Source organism: Protopterus annectens, chromosome 3.part1, assembly GCF_019279795.1.
Source record: "Protopterus annectens isolate FY-2018-M chromosome 3.part1, PAN1.0, whole genome shotgun sequence".
NCBI classification, from domain to species: domain Eukaryota; kingdom Metazoa; phylum Chordata; order Ceratodontiformes; family Protopteridae; genus Protopterus; species Protopterus annectens.
In genome coordinates, this window is record NC_056732.1 from 981462999 (window position 1) to 981484128 (window position 21130).

The following is a 21130-nucleotide window of genomic DNA, read 5'->3' on the forward strand; positions in this document are numbered from 1 at the left end:
TACTTGGATGCAGTTGGTCTTGCAGTGCTGTTTGCTAGTGACTGTGTGTGTTGCAGTGCTCATTAGTATATGCTGGACCTTGCACATAATGTGCCAGTAAAAGTTGATCAGTGATCTTTTTAGTGCTTCAGCTTAGGATAGTTTAGTGTGTGTGTGTGTGTGTGTGTGTGTGTGTGTGTGTGTGTGTGTGTGTGTGTGTGTGTGTGTGTGTGTGTGCAGAGTATAATGTAGGCGAATGACCCCCACAGGACGCGTTTGAAAATGTGGCGTCAGGTTTGGCTAAGTACTCACATCCATCACAAATAGATAATGAGTTTTCATACCGGATATCGCAGAGTTCATGAGCTTTTTTCAGAGATGTAAGCAGTACTATTCTGCTTTGTGCATTTGCATATTTATTTACTTTCTGTTGACAGGCGTATAGCTTGTTTTCAGGAGATGTAAAGTAGTATTTGTATATAGTAAGGGAAATTTTGGCAGATTACTGATGTGATTTGCCTTCCCATCTGTGGTGTTTTTAATCAAGAGTGATGTAAGAGGTAATACTGGCAGAGGGAAGGTGGCTTAGAAAGTAGATTCATCTAGAGGGTTTATATGCAGCATGAGAAGAGAACGCTGTTGTGGATATGTTTGCTAAAATGTATAAGAAACAAAAAGTCAAACCACGTTTGAAGAAGATATAATGGAGAAATTAATTAATGCTGACATTGCGGTCATGTGGGAAGAAGCAAGACAGTATAAACAGTCATGAAGACTACTGTGGAATATCCCCTGAGATTGTCAGCTTTAGAAACTGAGATTGGACACTGCAATAACAGAAGTACCAGGAGAGACTGACTCACAAGGACCAGTTGGTTTGGGTAGTATTGAAAGAAACAGGCTGAGCAAAAGAAAGACTGACTTGCAGTGTGTTGCAGTGTGACAGTATTACAAGGCCTTTTGCTGATGCATTGAAATAGTAAGTGATATCTTTTCCCAAAATGAATAACTAAATAAAACTGCTGCTTATGGAAAAATGAGAGATGTCTGTCGCGGAACCCCTCCTTATTCAGTGCAGTTTATTTTTTTTCTCTGTCCACTGAGTGCTATTTGGCATCTTTTGCACTGGAATTTCAACACACAAAGAGGAGGATGATGATGATGATGATGGTGGTGGTGGTGGTGATGGCCATGACATCAAGTTTACTGTGCAAGTGTGCTCATTTCCTGTGATTCCCAGTTCTCTGTTGTTCATAGAGGTTGTACTAGGCTATCGGCCCTAGGGCCTATGCAAGCCTAGCCATAACAATTTCCTGGATATTTCTTCCCACAGTATTTACTTCTCTGGGCCCCTGTCTAATAGGGCGACTGACATGATCCCCGGGGTGAATTTCCTATCTCCCATCCAGTCATCAAGGTTCCTTTTGAAGAGGGCCAATGAGGCTCTGCTTGACATGTATGGGCATTCTATTCCAGAGTATGGGGAGTCTCTGGGTCAGGAATCTATCCCTCCAGCATGTTTTGTTCATTGTGCTGACAAGGTTTAGATCCCTGGAGCGTGTGGCTCTGAGGGATTGGGATTTCTTTAAGTGGAGCATGTCCAACAGCTCTGGGTTTGACATGGCCTTGTATGTTAAGCAGAGATCACCTCTGAGTAGACGATATGCCACAGAGTATAGCTGGAGTTTTTTTAGGCGGTCAGCATATGGCATCTGCTTTAAGCCTGTGATTCTTTTAGTGAGGTATTTCTGTGGCCTTTCCAGCTGTTGCAGATGTCTTGTGAGGTACATACCAAACGGGGCATTATACTCTATAATGGGTCTAATGAGGGATGAGTACAGTGGGGCAATGACCTCCTTTTTTCTGGATGAAAAGCCCTTAGTGATGAGGTGTGCCACATAGAAGGATTTCCTGACTGTTGTGGTGATGTGGTTATCGAAAGTGAGACCACTGTCCACCTCTGTCCCTAAGTCTCTCATCACACTTTCAATGTTTAATGTCCTGCCACCTATGTGGTAATTCATGGGTACATGTTTTTTTTCCAAGGGGGATAACTATACATTTCTTGGCATTAAGCTTGAGCCCATTGCTCTGGCACCAGGCATCTGTTTCTGTAAGGCCCTTTTGTAGAGTATCCACATCATTTGGGGATTCAATAATGGCTCCCAGTTTGCAGTCATCTGCAAACTTTGTTAGCCAGAGTCCCTTAGCGTTGGCCTGTACTTCAGAGAAGTAGATGCCAAACAAGAGTGGTCCCAGGACTGAACCCTGAGGTACTCCACTTGTCACTTGTCTGGAGCTGGATTTGGAGTCAGCTACTTTTACAGTCTGGGTTCTGTCAGTAAGCCAGTTGACAACCCATCGAGTGACATAGGGATTTATGCCCAGCTTAGTAAGTTTATCTATGATTCCAGAGTGGAGGATGGTGTCGAAGGCCTTGGCGAGGTCCAGATAGGCTGTGTGGACAGCCTTACCCTCGTCCACAGCTCTGGAGACTGATTCGAAGAAGTCAATCAGATTCAGGAGACAAGATCAGCCCTTCACAAACCCAAACTGGGTGGGGTCCAGTGTTTGAAGGTTGCCAATGTCTTTGTTTATAAGTTCCATGATAATGTGTTCCATGCCCTTGCAGATCAGGCTTGTCAGACTGATGGGACGGTAGTTCCTGGGATCCAAGGTGGATCCTCCTTTCTGGAACAGGATAACTGTAGCTGTGCACCACTCAGTGGGCACGAAGCCTGAAGTGAGGCTATGATTAAACATGACACTTAGGTGAGGTGCCAGTTCATTTTGTAGTTCATGTAGTATACAGACTGGGATGTCATCTGGTCCCATGGATGCTGTATTCTTAGCTTTGGAGAGTGCGGTTTCTACCTGTGTGGCCGTGATTATCGGAATTTGGCAATCTTTTGGTATTGAGATGGGCCCTTTAGGGGGTGAGAGGGGGGTGAACTTGGCACTAAATCAATCTGCCAGGATATTGGCAATATCCTTGGGATCAGTATATTTAATGCCATTCTGTTGTAGCTCAGAGCAGGTCTGAGCATTGCCATTTAGATTCTTGACATAACTGTAGAATGCCTTGTGGTTGTCTTTGGAGTCTTTGGCAATTTTATTTTCATAACTAGCTTTTGAGGATTTTATGAGGAATCTCAGCTTCTTACTGAGGCTGGTGAGGGAGATGTTCTTCATTCCACATTGCTGCAGTCCTAACAATTGGGTAGTCCGCTGTCCCAGTCGGCCCGAATACCAAAGTGCATAAGCGGCTGACGCCGTCAGCGCCAGTCTGACGCCAGGACGCCAGGGTACACGCGCATGACCGGACGCCATATCCCCAGTCTTTTGCCGCGATGGTCCGATGCAGAAGCAGTTTTGCGAGTGTAGGTTGGCGCTCTGAAATTTTCCAAGTCGGAGTTTCAAGACCCAATCCAAAGTTGGCTGGCAATCGCTGGGAATATTTGCTTTTTTCTTTTTTTTCAGTATTAACCGGATGTCAGAAAAGTGAATAAAAAGTGAATGTGGGAAACAGATACCTCATAGGGATTACCATACCTTGTATACCTTGTTTAGGCCCGAGCATCAATCTATCGCTATGCTGGATGCCGCCTTTGTGCTAGATTTAGATTTAACACTATTAAGAGAAGGTTAGACTTAGCCAGGTTTGGTTTTGGGAAGCTTGTAATTATAAAACGCCGCCGATGCTCCATCAGCCCAAAGCGCAAGGACAAAGCAAAAAAGCCTGGATTGGAAGAACCGGCTAGTCCCGATCGCCGGTTCTTAGAAGGCTCAGTGAGCCGAGGTCTGCCAGGGATGGAGGAGGAGGGAGAGAGACTCTTACTGTTACAGGTCCTGTCCTCTCAGGAGGTAGCTTACAGGAAGGGTTTTCAGGTGCCGTTCTTCCCTCTCTTCCTAAGGTGGTTAGAGCCTCCCTCTTTTCCGCTTCTTTGAGAGGCAGGCCAGGTTTAACTTCAGTGGGGTTTCTCCTAGCTCTTTGTAGATTCTGTCAGAAACATATGCTTATAAAATGGCTTCAGGATGATTACTATGATTAGAGGTTCTATGCCCTCCTGATAAGGAGGCCTAGGGTGGTTCCGGAGTTTGAGAGTTTTGAGAGCAGTGTTCGAGGGTTGAGTTCGGTTGAAGACTTGCAGGAGTATCCTCCTTATTCTGATTCCTGATGTGATGATTCTACTCCTTCAGCTTCTCCTCCTTGGAGGATTTTTCATTTTCAGAGACTTCCTTCATTCCATGAGGAGCATTTTAAACAGCGCCCAGAGATTCTCTGATCTGCGTGAAGAGGCTTAAATTTGTTTTACCCCAGCATAGGCCTTAGCGATTCTCCTGTTCTGAATGTGGTGTAGATGTTTTGCAGAGGCTTCCTGAAACTCTGACTTCGCCCTCCTGCCCCAGTTAAACCACAGATAGGTACTATAGGCCTGAAGCCTTCATAAGTATCTTTTGCTAGTCCTTGCAAGGCATCTCGGCAAACTGTGTCTCAGGGGTCAAAAGGCAGGCTTCTGTTGTTAAAAATCCTGTTCTCTGTGGATCAAGATATAAGTGCTTGGGATAGATGGGGAAAGAAAGTGTATACTTCTTCCACTTTAGGCCAGAGGGCGCTGAATTGCCAGCGTTCTTACATGTTTATCAAAATTATCTCCTTTCACAATTGAAGTCTAAGGTGATGCTCTACGGAAGGTATTGAGTGTAAAGAGTTGCAGGATTTAGTCTATGTGATGTTTCCATGGTAAGCATTCCTGCAATGTGGTTTTGATGTTGTGCAGTTCTCCTCTGAGGGTAGCCGCCACTGGTTCTGTTCTTCAGAGGCACGCCTGGTTGAGGATCAGGAATTTAGCTGAGCATGCTGCACATCAAGGATTTCCTCAGCCCACGGCTGTTTGGTTCTCGTGGAAGCAGTTTTAAAGAAAATGGAGTGACAAGTGCCAGTCTATGCAAACTACAAAAGATTTTTGTAGTGCAGCCTCAAGTTTAGTAAGTAAGTAGAAATTCGGCCTACTAAGGGATGGACATATCCTGTTTATGATTCCAGTCTAGGGGTAGGTCCACGGTAGGGCAGAGCTCAGTTGCCCTTTAGGCTCAGAACAGAGTTTCACCACTGGGTGAGGGTGGCAGGGTCAGAACAGAGACCCAATCTGCCTTCAAGGCTCTTTAGGCCCAGAACCAATGGTAGCACTTTTGGGAGTGAAGGCTGGCTCTAGGTAAGTCCTTTCGTGAAATTACCCAAGACAGATGGTTTTGGATATCATTCACCACGCATTACAGGTTTTATTTCCATACCTTTGCCTCCTTTCAAAGTTACAATTGGGACATTTCATCTCTCGCAAAGAGAGGCTCACAAGCAAATCTCTGTTACCCAAATAGGGGTCATTCAGCCACGGTTCCTAGAAAGGGGCCTAGGATTTACTGTTCAGTACCAAAGAAGGGGGAACACGTGGGAGACAATTTGATTTCATTCATCCCTCAACACTTTATCTGGACATTCCCAAGTCTAAAATGTTGATTACCACACTCCGGCGGGCAAAGGACTAAGTACCCAAAAACTTTTAGATCACCGCAGGCCACCTTTGGGTGCCTATCAGACTAAACAACAGGAAGTATCTATGCTGAAATAAAATTCCATTATCGAAGCCCCTCATTGCTCCTTGATCTTATTCTACTGCTTCAGAGTATCTACACAAAGGTTCTGGCTCCAGGTGCCTATCTACTTAGGCTAAAAGGAATACAAATCATCCTACTTGGACGACTGCCTCGATTCTGGCCTACAAGAAAAGCCTTATTTATTAGCAGCATTTGGAAATGAAGGAGAAAAAGCTAAGATGCCTAGGTATTCCTAGAACGAACAAAAGTCCAGTCTCTAACCCTCTCAAGACATATGTGTTTCTGGGTAAGAGATCGAATACAGCAAGTCTAGGCTAGTCTTTTTAACCCCGACAACAAAAGAATCTTTTCCATTTACTTCCATCAACTATCCTTCTGAACCAAATATCCAAGGCAAGGACAGTCCTTCAAGCTTCCGAAATCGCTTTACATCTTAGGGATTTGGTGCTTCCCCAATGCCAAACGCCATGAGGAAGCTGCAATGGTATCTCAAAAATGTATGGACACAGCACTGCCAGGATTTGACACTGTCATTCAAATAATACCTTGCATCCAACTTGAATTTTGGTGGTGGGCTCAGGAATACCCAACAAGAGGAATCTGCAATGTGGTATCTCGCAGAAATAGATTCTACACAGATGCCTCAGACATTACGTTTTTCTGGGAGCTCCATCTAAATGGAAAGTGGATAAGACAAGTGTATTCGCCAGACACAGCATCCACAATCGAAATAGGATAAGTGTGACAGCTCGGTAATAATGGCTTCTTCTACATGAGTTACTTTTCCAGGAGGGTGCTTGGGGAGCTCAGACAACACAATGTCATGTGGGTACATCAACAAAACAAGGGGGAACACATTCTACCCTATGCATGCAAACAATGATTTTTGAGAGACTGCGCCAGCTTCAAACTAACTCTTCAGGCAAGCAGTTTTCGCCGTGAGCACAGAACTCTCAGGATGTGTTAAGTTAGCATGTACCCACATCTCAATGAAAGGGAAACTGGATCTTCATGTATTTCTCGAAATTGATGCGTCAAGGGGATCTCCAGATGGCAGATTCGTTCGCTTCTCCATCTTCAAACCACCAGCTGCCAAAGCGAAATGTTATGTTTCCCATCATTAACAGCTTGGAGCATGCTCTTTCTTTCCGCCGGAAAAATCTTCATGCATGCCTTCAATCTCCCGCTCCTTCTCCCAAAAGTTCTAAATGCACAAGTTCGCTTTCTCTTGATTTTTAATAGCCCAGATCAGCCCCGGCAACACTGGTACCCATTACCGTGGTCTTGGTAAGGAAGCCTCCATGGCCTTTACCTTGATTCCACACCTGTTGTCTCAGAGGGACGGGTCACCCAAAGCCTGTCAAGCTTCATCCCTTCATCTAACAGCCTGGCATATTCTGTTTTGAAACACGCAGGTCTCAACTTCCTCAACAAGTTTAAAATGTGATTATGGAAGCCAGAAGACCTAGTACAAGGAAAGTGTTCCAGAAAAATGGAAGAGATTTCCTATTTTGGGAGTGCAGCAAAGAATTTGGAGATTCTGAGCCTAATTTGGAGGTGGCTCTTTTTTATCTTATCATCGAGTTATTGGACAAAGGTTTGTCTTTCTTCCGATTATGGCATGTTGCAGCACTTGTGCTCTCACTATGATTGTAGGACCACCCCATTGTTTGAGATCCTTTGTCTGCCATCTTGTAGTGGCAAGAATATAAGACCCCACGAGCTCCTCAATATCTTAGCTAGACCTCAATTTTGTGTTGAGAAACCATTTCCATTAACCTTTGCTGCCCAAGGCGGCTACTGCTGAATTGAAACATTTGTCATGAAGACCGCTTTTGCCGGGCTGTTACTCTGCAAGAAGGGTTTTGAATTACAGGCCCTTATGCATGTAGAGCCTTTTTTGATTCTCCATATGATAGGGTATCATTACTGCATCAACTTCTGAGCCCGCGGCTAGGTTTCTATGTGTTTCCAACCAAACTATATTCATTTGCCTACTTTCTATGCGATCCCCAAAATAAGGGGAAAAAGATTTTGGCAATAACGTAGATGTACACAGGCAGTTATGCTATTATTTGCTATGTTAAGGATTTATAGTCCTTTTGCAGCGTTTGTTTCTTTTGCTTTGAGTTCTCGGCAAAGCCTGTGTCAAAACAAACTATTTCTAAGTGGATTGGCTCTTGCATTTGTAATCTTTGAGGCTCCCTGCGGCAAGGAGATTCCAGCTGGGATTAGGCCTCATTCCACTAGGGCTACTGCCACTTCAACAGCATTTCGGGGTATTTTGTTTTGAGCTTCGAGGTGTTTACCGAACAAAGCATTTCTTCAAGCATTACCACCTTCCTCTCTACTCTAAATTCAGCCATTTTGCTACAGCTATTTTGGAGATCATGTTGACTCGCTTCGATTTGCCCACCTCCTCACTTCCGCTTGGGATTCTACCCATTGTTATGGACTGGCAATGTGGAATGAAGAACATAGTACAGTTTTACCGTGCATACCTCTGTTCGAGATCCATTGCTGTAGTCCGACCCCATCTCCCTCCTTCCCCTCTGTGCTTAGGGGTGTGGGCGGAGGCTGGCACTCTTGTAATTTCGTATATATTGTGTTATATTTTTGGCTTTGTTTGGTGTTTTGGTTTTACTTGTCTTTTAGGGTCTTCGACATCTGGGGCAAGAAAGAATTGAGATATGACGGGTCATGCGATAGTCGAGGATCCACATTGCTGCAGGAGACTATCATGCCTGACCGACCAGCCATATACTTTTGCTATTCGGGCCGACACTGGGACATACTTACCCAATTCAAGCGGACTGCAGCAATGTGGATCCTCGAACATCTACATTTATGGTAGGTACAAAACTGTACTTTTTTTGCATCCTGGGATTTTCCTCTTTTTTGCAACAGTTTCTTCCTTCTCTTGTGTAGTTTGTTTATAGCAGGGGACCATCAGATTGGCTTCCTTTTTTTGGAGGAGAGCATCTTGGTTCTATTTGGGATGGCACGATTTATGCATGAGTGGATGTGCTCGTACAGTGCCTTAGTGTAGGATTCTGCAGTCGAACTTCCAGATCCCGTCTGCGTGGGTGTTGTGAAGTTTGTCACTTCTGACTTCAGTAGCTTGAAGTTGGCTTTGGAGAAGTTTTTTAAGGAGGTTTCCTTACTGGGGGGTGGGGGTGGGATGTGGATGTCAAGGGTGATTTGCTTATGGTCAGACCTGACCAATGAGGGGGTGACCACTGGTGTGGAGCATCTATCTCCCATGTTGGTAATGACCAGGTTTAGGATATTGGAGCCCCTGGTGGGACAGTGGATTAGTTGATCCAGGCCGTTGGAATTTTTTGAATTCCAAGAACAGTTGGCAAAAGGAGTTGGTACCCGAGTAGTTTTCCCAATTAATGGTAGAATAGTTGAAATCACCCAGTATTAGGGTGTTTGGTTGTATCTTAATATTTTCCAGTATGTTTAGATAGGTGTAGTGAGAATCTTGGGGCATGGTGGGGGATCTGTAGCAAGCTACAATTTGGATTGCAGTCTTACCTAGTGTTAGTTGCACCTGGAGAATTTCAGATGCATTGTGTTGGGCAACTAGCCTGGAAGTGTGAATATCCTTGGTGAATATGGACACTCCTCCACCTTTAGTGTTGCGGTCTTGGTTTTGTGGCTGAAAAGTGTGGTAAGAATTGTAGCCTGGTATTGCAGGGGTGCTCTCTGGAGCCTTGAACCAGGTCTCAGTTACTGCACAGATATCGATGTTCTCCATTTTTAGGAGTGCCTCGAGAGAGTGCATTTTGAGGTTTAGACTTCTAGCATTGAGTAGCATTACCTTCAGATTTTGCATGCTTGTATCTGTTACGGTGGTGGTTTTATCCTTTGAACCTTGCCTAAAAAAGGCACTATAGGGGTGGCAAGAGCTTTAGCCAGTGACCTGAATCCCTGGGGTGACAGGTGCAGACCATCTCTGGCAAAGCATCGTTGTTTGTCGATCATGCCCTCCCAGGCAAATACTGGATCCCCTTTGAATGACACCAGAAGCTTAGCCAATTGTTGAAGTCAATCATTTTGTCCTTATACTGTGGTATCATTCTGGGTGAAGGCAGGGTGCTACTCAGGGCTATGGTCATACCTGCCTGGGTCACATGATCCAAGAGCTCTTCCATGTCTCTTTTCATGTAGTCCAAGGAGATACGTCTCTTGTCATTCACTCCAGCATGGACAATGACAGAGTCGTATTTGTACTTGTTGTGGAGTGACTTGCGTGCATGCATTATGTGGCGGATCCTGGCACCCGACAGGCAGCTGACAGTAATTTTCTCCTTGTTCAGCCTGGTGAGTGGGACATCAGTGTGCCTGACTATAGAGTCACCGATGACTAAAGTGTTGGGCACATTGTCTTGCCTTAGGGGCTGTTGTTGGGTGGTACACTGGTGTTGTGAGCTGTGTGTCACTTTGGTTGTGACTGGTGTTAGTTTGCGTTTCGGCTTCGGAGGTCTTTGTTGCTTGGGCAGGTTAATGTTAAGGGCCTCCGCATATGTGTGTTTAGTGTTGCTATGTGTGGGTGTTGATGGTGTGGGTTTTGAGTTGCTTGAGGTGTAATGCAGGTGTTAATCTTCTCCTCTTGACTGTCTAGCACAATCTTGGCCGGAGAGAGCTTTGCTTCTATTTTGGCTATGTAAGTGCATCTCTCGCAGGTTATAGTGTTGGGTGGTAGGAGGAGAGGATTGTCTGTGTACATGAGGCAGTTGCCGCATTGCCCCAGTATGCCCAGATTCACCAGGTGGACAGGAGAAATCACCGGAAGCTGACCCTTGGACATGCCTGTTTAGGTGCTTTTTTGTAAAGTTTAAGAGCTGTTTTCCCTTACCTTTGCAAGGTACTTTGCAGTTATGGGCTGTTTAGTGCCTATGATTAATTTCTCCTTATTGACAAGGAGAGCTGAGTGCTTGTATCAGTTTCAGGCTTTCTAGTGCTTCCCAGCAGGTTCTAGAGCAAGTGCTAGTCACAGGGATTCAGATTTTAGTGCTACTACTGAGAAATCAGCTAGTTTTATGGGAAAATTTGAAGAGCAGACTTTCTGGCACCTGGAATAGTTTAACTGTAGCCTCGCAGTGCTGCACGATGTGAAAAATGTGCAAACACAGGCGTTTTTAAGCCAGAAAGCTGAAAGGGATAGCAATCAGCCCAAAAGTCTAATAAAATTACAATTTCTGAGCTGGAAATCACTCCTCTAGCGTTAGATAGGCAGTACAATGCTTACCAGTCCCACTGGTAGGCAGTAGGAGTTCCCTCTACCAAAGCAAGGTCTGGATAGCTCTGAGCACAGAAAATAAAGAATTTTGAGCTTTGCTGTCCTGTGTGAAAAGTTCCTGCATTCGGAAACTTAATGAGTCATTGCAACAAAACTCTTTAAGCCACAACAACATATTTATGGGCTTTACATCTTCTGCTTTATCTCTTTTCCTCTATGTTGTGCTTCTTGGTTATATAATCGGGGGGGGGGGGGCACAGCTCCCCCACAACATCCATAGCAGAAGCCTTTAATTTTGGAAAAGACAGAGCATGAGAAACCCGTTGATGCAGTGTGTTATGATACAGCGGGAAGTCCCTGCATTTGCATGCCCTTTGGTTTTATTTTCATTGCTGAAAATTTATGAATGCTGAGTAATGCAACAGTATACATTTCTTTGCAAGATTTATGGAAGGGTTGGACCATATTTTCAACACCCAAGACTTTGGTGGGAAATCTGGTTGGGCCTAATGTCCCTTGAGTTAGGTCTACTTTTGTCTTTGGCCTCCCAGGTTTGGTGTTAATGAGGTCATCTGTGACTGTTAGTGGCTTGATTCTATCTTGATCTTTCAGTTCTGCTGTGGATTATTTACTTGAGCAGGATGCAATTTACTCCCACCCCGAGTTATCCTGGGATGTTAGCTGTGTCTTTCCCCTACGTGATCATCTTGGTGCTTTCTCCACTTAGCCCGATTGTGGGCAGTGGCAGTCCTGGATTTGGAACATTGAGGACATAGACCTCCCTCCTTTGTTGTCTTCCCTGAAGTTCTAATGTAAAAGCCAGATGAAGTGTAAACGAATGAGAGGTTATACAAACTGTGTAAAGCTGAAGAAACTATGAAATGTGCTTTTTTAGAATGTGAGCGCTTGCTTAGGGTCAGTATGATAAGAATATGTTAGAAAAAAGGATGAAATTGATAAAATTCTGATAAGATTATGTTGGAAGAAAAGGATGACATGGACAACATTTTAGTAAGTGCTGTAAGTCTGTATGAAAGGCTAGATGTGAAGATTTACTGTTTTACAAAGTATGGGACAGTAGTAGTGGCTCCTTATTGAAATGTTGATACTGGGAATGCCAAGTGCAGAAAAGCCAGGAAAAAGAGACCGATAAGGGAGAAGAGCGAATTTGGAAAACCACTCTTCTCCTTAAAACTTCCCCCTTATATATGCCAACTCTCAGATTGCCATACCCTGCAGAACAGGGAATATTCTGAGAAATGGCATCTTGGACTTAGTATATGTAAGCCCCATCTTTCAGCTGTTCATTCTCAGTATATCGGGACTTGCTGTAGCGGGTACCGACATTTCAAATGGCTACCAGTAGTAGTTTATGGCATAATCATTTGTTTGCTTTATTTAATAAAGGGTGGAAAATGGAGAAATGAAGTGTTTATCATTTCATTCTGCATGATATATACATTTATGAAAATTGAAGATTTCAAGAGCTATGACAGTGTGTGAATGGTGTAAGTAAATAAAGCCTCTACTCTTTTGTAAGTACAGTGGTATCTTTTACATCCACCTGTGGTACTACCAAGCCAGGCAGGTAGGACCTTAGTTTAACATCTCATGTGAAGGATGGGACACTCAGGAGTGCAACACATCTTAATACTGGCACTGCACTGTCACTAATGGAAAAAAAAATTAATTGGATCACCTGAAGGGGGAATAGAAACCATGGCATTCTGATTTTCCAAAACCAAAGGCAAATGTGTTTCATGTTGAGCCACTGAAACTGACTGTTGTAGTTGGTCATTCACTCAAACCTTGCACATTGTTGGTATGAAAATAGAAACACAAGTTGTATACCTGTAACTTTTCTTCCACAAGTAGTATATACCATGCATCAGGTTGCTGTCAGAAGAACAGACACATTATGTCGAATGTGTCTTCGTCGAACTGTAAATGTCGAAAACGCAAAATGAAGCTGCTTTTAAGCAAATTCTTTCCTTGGGAAAGAAGTCGCTCCGCCACTTCCATCACTTTGCCATTTTCGGCACTGTAGTGCAATCTCGGAATTGGTATATTTAAGTAGGGGGGGTGTGGGGGGCACACCCCCACTTAAAATCGTGTTTAGTGTGTGTGTGTTTTTTGTTTTTTTTCCCCCTGGGAAAAAATTCGCTGTTCTGGCTGTTCGCTGTTTTTTGTTTTCATTCTTTTGTGGTCGATATATCAGCGTTCGATCTTTTGATCGTTCGCTGTTATAACATAGACCCCCATCTATGTAGTCTTGTGCCCTGCCTCACCTTTTTCATACAGTTCCTCCAGAGGTTCACTTACATTTTTCAGCAGTTTTCTTTTGCATTTGTGCAATGAGTTATAGAGCCTTGGGAATCCACCATACTTGGTGCATATAAAATACTAAGTCTCTTAAAGTTTGATTTATTTCAGAAACTGTGTTAACTCGAGTTAAGATTCATTGCTCACCACTTACTGTATGGAAAGGAAATATTAGGGTATTTTTATTGTAAAATTTCTAACTGTTTTGCTATTTAGTTTCAGACCTCAATTCCGTATTCTAGCAGAAGCCGTCAGATGCTCCTGTTGGATCCCTGTTTATTCCCACAGTTGAACTGTAACTTCACTAGCCTTTAATAACTTTACTATGTACATGTGACCTGTGATGTTTGCCCTTGCACACCCTTTGTATTTTAAGTTAGCAGTACTATTTAAGGTAGAGAGATATATGATTGACCCTAATTTTTTATGTAGTATCTTCTGCTTTGCTTGTATATCATTTAGATTTTAATTAATGTGTTCTGTACGAATGAGACTACATGTTTGCAGGTTACCAGTAAAATACTGCTGTGGTTTTCTGGTGCATATATGAGAAGTGTGAGCTACATAAGTAAAGCAAAAGCTGGAGCACTTCTAATGTTGGTTCATTTTTGACACCACATGCTAGCTGCAGGAACTGAAAAGGCGGTTTCCCACTAGGAAGGACTGCTTCTGACCCCAGGAAAAAAAGGCTATTCCTTGTGCATTTAACATAAAGTTTTGTGTTGATTACCTTAGATTCTGTATCCCAGACAGAGTGCATACCACAGCTTCAGAACGAAATGAGTCGCTGAATGCAAACATTTAATGAATAACTGGCTTACAAACTTACAATTTTATACTTGGGAGATTGTAATGTCCCCTAAAAATTTCTTTCCTTTGCAGTTGAATCTTATCTGTTTGCCATTTAAAAAACAAGCCCCAATCACTCATTTTTCTTAATACAGTTTAAAGCTCTGAATTTGTAGTTTTAATGCCTGATATCATGAGACCTGTTTAATATTTTTTTAGGTAACCGACCCTGCATTGAGGGGAGGCACCCTTTTCCCAAATCAGCTGCCTGGACTGGATATGATCAAGCAGGAAGGAGATGTGTCTCGGGTAAGAACTCCTAGTTCAAAAAGTAAATGATAGAATTAAGTATTTTGTTTTAAACTGAGAAGAGACTTTAGTTGGTGATGGGATTGCAGTTTTGGGTTGACTATTAACTCATCTGAAGTAGAGCCACTGTTAAGCATGCAAAAGATTTTTTTGTTTTAACAGTATGCAGATTTGATTTAGTCTAATTGTTGGTTTGTTGCTAGAAGCTAACATCATTCCAACTCTAAACCTATTCCAGTAGTCTGCTTCAGGGGAGTATCTTCCTGTCTCCTTTCCGTTATTAAAGGACTGATTTACTTAACTGGATCCCACTGTTAATTGTAAATAATTTGTTGACCAGTTTTGCCACTTTGGTATCGTTCATGAAACTAATTGAAGGTCAACTGTAATCTAGTTCTGGGATTTCTTAATGGAACTGTGTCTTTAAGCAAGATTATCATACTGTGACATCAGCAAATGAAATGTTACTGAAAGATCCTAGGCAGGATTGGTCTTGTATCTGTAATTTCTTATGACTTCTAAATCACTGTTTAAGTCAGTTGATTTATTATTGTTGCATGGTAGCATCACTGAGTGTGCTCAATAATGTAAGAAAGAAAATGTGCTAAGTTTGGAAAGTGGTAATTCAGAAATGGATTAAAATTAAGTTCTCCCAGAGGCTTGAGGTGTATTAGCTGTACAACCAAGATGATGTTAGGGAAAGTGGGCTTAACTCTTCTGCTTCCATCGTGGTAGACCCTCTCTGTTCACTCTCATTTTTTCCCCACTTCCGAAGCTAGCACACCTTGGGGTCATAGTAAATTGCATATATTTGAAGTACAGGTGTCCCTAGTTCATTGACATGTTACAAAAACAGGAGCCATCAAAACCACCTCGGTGGATTAAAATAATAGAAACAGTTTCCATTTCAGTGAGTTACTTGGGATGCTAGGCATCTCAGCAGACAACACTTTTTGCTTCAGAGCACTGTGGCTTCAAATTGTGCAGAATTCTCTCTAACAGGTACCCAGATATAATTTGCAGTCATCTTCTTCTTCTTTTGGCTTTTCCCAGTTAGGGGTCGCCAAAGCGGATCACCTGTCCGCTCATGATTGGCAGTGGAGTTTTACAGTGTCGAGTTGCCAGCCCGGTGCCCAACCTTCCACAGAAGGCGCACACATGCGCACAATCACACCTAGGGCCAATTTAGAGTGTCCACTCCACCTACAGCATGTCTTTGGGATGTGGGAGGAAACCAGAGCGCCTGGAGGAAACCCACGTGACCACAGGAAGGACATGCAGAGTCCGCACAGAAGGCACCCCAGCCGAGGATTGAACCATAGAACCTCTTGCTGTGAGGTGGCAACGCTAACCGCTGCACCACCGTGGCCGTCCCCAGATGTCATTTGCAGTAGTAATTAATCCTGATCTATATGACATAGTTGTCTTCATGTTTACTGAGATTGCAGGCACCATCTAGTGGACAAATTCAGTCGGTCATAATTATTGAATTTAGCATCTGATGAAACATTAAATAGAAGACTGCCATTCAACAGAAGTTATTTGTGCTGTTTCATGCAACTCCGCTCCAGAATTTCAGTTTAGTTCTATACTATCACCATAAGGGAAGAGAAAGCGATAATTGTATTTTAATAAAGAGTGGAACTATATCCCAGTCTTTACACAGTCCATTTAGACCTAAACTGTTATAGATGGAAGTATTTTTTTTTCCTGGAACACTTCAATATCCCTTCTCTGATGTTAGAGTGTACAAGTGTTCATCATAAGGACTATTGTTGCTGTGTTATTTTTTAATCTTGGGAATTAAGTTGTAGGGAGATGTCACTTCATCTGGCGTGCCCTTCAGGGGAATGCTGTTCTCTGGGCCTTATTTTCTAGCTTGCAGCCAATGGCATCTGTCCCTTTTCCAATAGGTGAATATTCAACCAGCAGTGCAGATAAGGAGGATAATGTTAAGTGGCATAGTAGAACAGAACGATTTGTGACAGCAGATTGCACCTGTAAACAGCATGAAGCGTTTGCGGTCCTGTGACACGAGAGGGCCCTAGGGCTCCAGCTTGAGTACCCTTTTCTGAAGCATCCCAGACTGCTGATACCCTTCTGGAGGCTTATAGTGGGATAGCAGTCTCACAGCCAACCTCAGCATAATTAGCTAGTGCTTCACAGCTGGACTTGTTGATACCTGGGAGTCTTCAAGAGATGCACACAGGGTGTGTACTGTTCTCCTCTTTTTGATGTCGAGACTAGCTGTTCAGCACTTGGATGCCCCAGACTGAAGTCCTGTGGTTACAGTGCTCCATTAGAAATGGAGCGCACCAGGCCTTTCATCCTTATTAGTGAGATGGACATGATGAGTTTGTGGCACATCTGCCCCAGCCCTTATGAACTGCAAATGATGTCCACCCCCCACCCCAAACTTTTTATTTGAGGAGCCAAAGAACTGTCAAAAACTCAGATGTTTGAAATTGCTGGGCATAGTAGATCTTGTGCTGATGGTGATTCCTCTAGTCTTTTACAGCTTTGAAGCTGCCTTTGAAAATGCTCCCCTGAAGCCAGACATTGCCTAAGAAACCCAGCACAGACCTCACCTTGATTTCTTCCAAAGCTGTGAGTGCATCCTGTTTAACTTGATGACAGAGGAGTATAATTTGGATTGTTTTGAAAATAAGGTTTATAGTTAGTTTAATCATAGCAAAAGCTTTCCCAGTTATAATAAGATGGATTAGGGAATGATTAACGTATAGACTCAGTAAAGTAACTTTAGCCATACCTCTGAATGGATAAAGATGGAATGAGATGTTCCCCAGTGTTCTGTCTGGGACTCATAACTGTCACCATCATATTCTCAGCATTACCCAGCATTACCCACTGTAGCCAACTTGGATTTCAAAATATGCTGATGTTTTAAAAAGAGCAGCGTTTTTTTTTTAATGTACAGTTTGACCTGACTATGATTGATAATTGTAGTGCCAGAATGTTCTCATGGCTGACGTGTGTGTGTGTGTGTGTGTGTGTGTGTGTGTGTGTGTGTGTGTGTGTGTGTGTGTATATATATATATATATATATATATAAAAAATTTTTGTAAGAACTGCTTTTTTAGTTTTTTGTAAGTTTTATCTGCTATTACTTTCTCCCCGGGCCTCTACTGAAAATGGACATGTATCCAGCTAGACTAGCCCGGTCAACAAATGTAAAATAAAATAAATAAATAATAAATGTAAAGGCTTAACTGTAGTATTCATAAATTTTAGGTCTTCTGTCTGGGTAATTGTATATCACAACTCATGATAGAGCTCAACACCACCATTCTCGAGTTGACCAGTCAAATTTAGAGACTTGATTGTTCGGATTTCTAGTAATCTAAAATTTAGAAGAAAAAGTCACACAAGTCAGAAATAAGGAGTCAAGGATGATGAGATTAAAATTTAGTTAGATGTTCATTTTTATGATCACTGCTTCAGTAGCCTAAGCTTTTTTGGGTTATATCCTGCATTAGGATATAACAGCAGGTTGGCTTGCAAAGCTTCAGGACACCTTCCATGTTCTCAAACCATGAGTTAAGGTGAGCTGGAAAAAAGTCAGGTTTGTGCGTCAATCTTTCACAACTTTCCTGTTACTAAGAAGTGTACTCAACAGGCTTTTGAGGATCAGCAGTTAGCTGGGCAGATATGTTTCCTTCAGGGAAAAACTTCCACTTAATTTTTCTACTAATAAAAATTTCTTTTTTAAAGTACTTCTAAGCTAGGAAAAGGTGTTTTGGTTGACGGTCTTGTGACTTTTATCTACTTTTAAATGGGAGCCCCCTTTTTCACTTTTGTGGTAAAAACTTGTTTAAAACTTCTTTCTGTGGAGAAACTGTGGTGGTTTTACTTTTTGAGAATGGAGAAAGCATTTGATGTGCTTTTTAGTTTTTTTCCGGGTAAAAAGTTAACGTTTTTGCTGCTTTCCTATTTTACCGATTACTGCTGCTAAGCTTCCCTATGAAACAAATACCATTATTGGCTTGAACATAAGACAACACACTGGTTTATCAGTTGAACCTTCTTCTAGCCACAGAAACATAAAGAAAGTCAAGCAGCCTTTGCCAGTACAGCAGGCTGGTAATTTGCCTTAGCTCAGGTGGATGGCTCTGGTGTGGCAAGGTTTGTTAATTTAGTCTAGTTTTTTATTTTGTTTTATATAAAAAGAGAGAGAGCAGGTAATTCTCTAAGAGTACGGGACCAGCTGTCCAGCTATGCTAGTTGTTTGTTCTATGGTCTTCGTTGGTGGAAAGTTCTATTGCTGAAGCTTCATTCGGAGTAGCTTTTTGTTTCACCTGGAGCTTCTCATCTATGAAAAAATTCTTAAGAACATTTAAGCTCTTGAATGTCTTCTTCAAAACCAGTAAAGGATCGTAAAGCTCTACTTCAGCGTATTTTTTGACTGCTTAGACTCCATCGTAGAAATGTTCTTAAGAATTTTTTTCACACATGAGAAACTCCAGGTGAAACAAGAGGCTACTCCGAATGAGGCTTCAGCAGTAGATCTTTCCACCAATGAAGACCATAGAACGAACAACTAGCATAGCTGGACAGCTGGTCCCATACTCTTAGGAAACTACCTGCTCTCTCTCTTTTTATAAATTTAGTAAAGCAAAATAAAAAACTAGACTAAATTAACAAGCCTTGCTCCCACAGGTACATCAAAGCAGAGGTGCCAGCAAAAGCATGATACATGTGAGCTGTCAAGGGACTCTGTTTACAAGACCTCCACCATACAACTGCCCCGAGGTGGTCCTCATCCTCTTTTAGGCTTAACCCTCGACAAGGGGTAAGTGAGAATTTCTAAATTTGTTATACATACCATGAAAAAGCCTTAGGATCTAAGATTAAAGCACGCTCCACTAGGGCTATGGCTTCATCTGGGGCTTTCTTTAAAGGGCTGGACACTGCCTCCTTTTTAGAGGCAACTACATGGACCTCTGTCCACACCTTTACCAAACATTATAGATTGGATCATATTTCCAAATCCAGGGCCAGATTTGTCAGGGCAGTCTTTCATGGATTCCTAGAAAATAGTTCCAAGCCTCCACTCTCTTTTTCCCTTTGAGCTTTGGCACTCACCCAAGGGTTTGGAATACTGCAACATGAGAGTAGAAGGACTTAGAATAGTTGTGTAAAATCTTACTGTAACCATAGATGTCCTTCTCTTCCATGTTACAGTATTGCCCCCCCCCCTTCCACTAAACTGTCCCTTCTTGGATGGCATTGTACAGATGTTATTTGTGTATCACTGTTGCAATCATCACACTTGGGTTATACTGGCAGGGGTAGCCCTCAGTCAGCCCGAATACCAGAGGCTTAGTATTTCTGCGTCGGTTGCTGTCGCTCCAGGACTGACGTCAGGTCATCGGTGATATAAAATCAGGCACCCGACGCCATTACATCAGTCTTTCTTGCCGAGGAGCCCGATGCAGAAGCAGTTTGCATGAGTGCCGGTCGGCCGCTACCTGGGTTTTTCATTTCCAAAATTGAAGTTGAAGTCTTCTAAAGCGAAGTACCCCATTGGGGATCCTTTTTTCTTGCTCTAACCGATGTCAGAAAAGGTTAACAATCGTCTCACCTGTGGAAAGCAAATACCACACTGAGATTTCCATTCTTGCTGCGTCACCTGTTTAGGCCCAGACCACAACATCCCTCGCTGTCAGTTTTGTGCTTTGTTCAATGCCAGAACTATACGTCGTTGGGCCCTTATCATAGCTAAATACTTTCTCTCGATCTCCTTATTCCGAAATGGCTTCAGAAAAGACAGAGACAGACTGCACCGGTACTCAGCGAGGCACTTTCGCAGCCCCTGATGCCCGCTTCTATGGATTCACAGGCTGCTATCGAGACCTGTTCGGAGTCCGGTATGCCGCAAGACTCTTCTTTGACTAAGGATCCTGTGGATGTCTCTACCTTGGATGGGTCTGGAGCCACTGAGCAGGCACTGGCTTCCAAGGAAGTTCTTCGCACTACCGATATTAGACACAAACCGACGACTTTCGTATCTTCAGATATTCTTCATGTTTCACTGTTACAGTCATCACACTTGGGTTATCTGATTGCAGGTAGCCCTCTGCCCGAATGCCAGAGTCTTGGGATTTCTGTGTCGGATGCTGTCGCCTCATCCATGAAATCAGGGGAATAAAACATGCAGCCGACACCATTACATCAGCTTTTCTTGCCGCGCGGGAGCCCAACGCAGAAGCAATTTGTAAGTGCTGGTTGGCCGCTACCTGAAATTTTCATTGTTCGAGTTTCAGACTTGAAGTCTTCTAAAGCTAAGTACCCCATCGGGGATCTTTTTTTCTTGCTCTAACCGATGTCAGAAAAAGGTTAACAATTGTCTTGCCTGTTGAAAGCAAATACCTCACAGAGATTTTCACTCTTACTGCATCACCTGTTTAGGCCCAGACCACGACGTTCCTCGCTGTAGGTTTCGTGCCCTGTTTAATGCCCGAACTATTCATCATCTGGCTATCTTTGTTGCTAAATTCTTTTGCTCTCCATATTCCGAAATGGCTTAGACAAGCCATCCAACTACCGATCTTTCAAAAAAATGTAAGGATAAAGACCGAGACAGACTGCATAGGCCGGTACTCAGTAAGGCGCCTTCGCAGCCCATGATACCCGCTTCTACAGATTCGCAGGCCTCTGCTGAGACCCATTCGGAGTCTGGTATGCCACGAGATGATGTTTCTACTATGGAACCTACGGATGTCTCTACCTTGGATGGGTCCAGAGCCGCTGTGCAGACACCAGCTTCTGAGGGTGTATTCCGACCTTCCGATGTTCGTATTAAACCGACATCTTCGTTTTTGTCTAAAACTACCAAGTTTCTCAGGC

At 43.1% G+C, this 21130-nt stretch overlaps 1 protein-coding gene across 2 annotated transcripts in view; it reads left to right on the plus strand.

The window, feature by feature from the left end:
* The window catches only part of NCOA2 (nuclear receptor coactivator 2), a 1980807-nt gene that overhangs the window by 1863418 nt on the left and 96259 nt on the right, over nucleotides 1-21130 (plus strand). For both annotated transcript variants that reach the window (XM_044067155.1, XM_044067157.1), the window contains exon 23: nucleotides 14174-14263. In XM_044067155.1, coding sequence (XP_043923090.1) covers nucleotides 14174-14263 — 90 coding nt within the window. The remainder of the gene's footprint in view (nucleotides 1-14173; nucleotides 14264-21130) is intronic.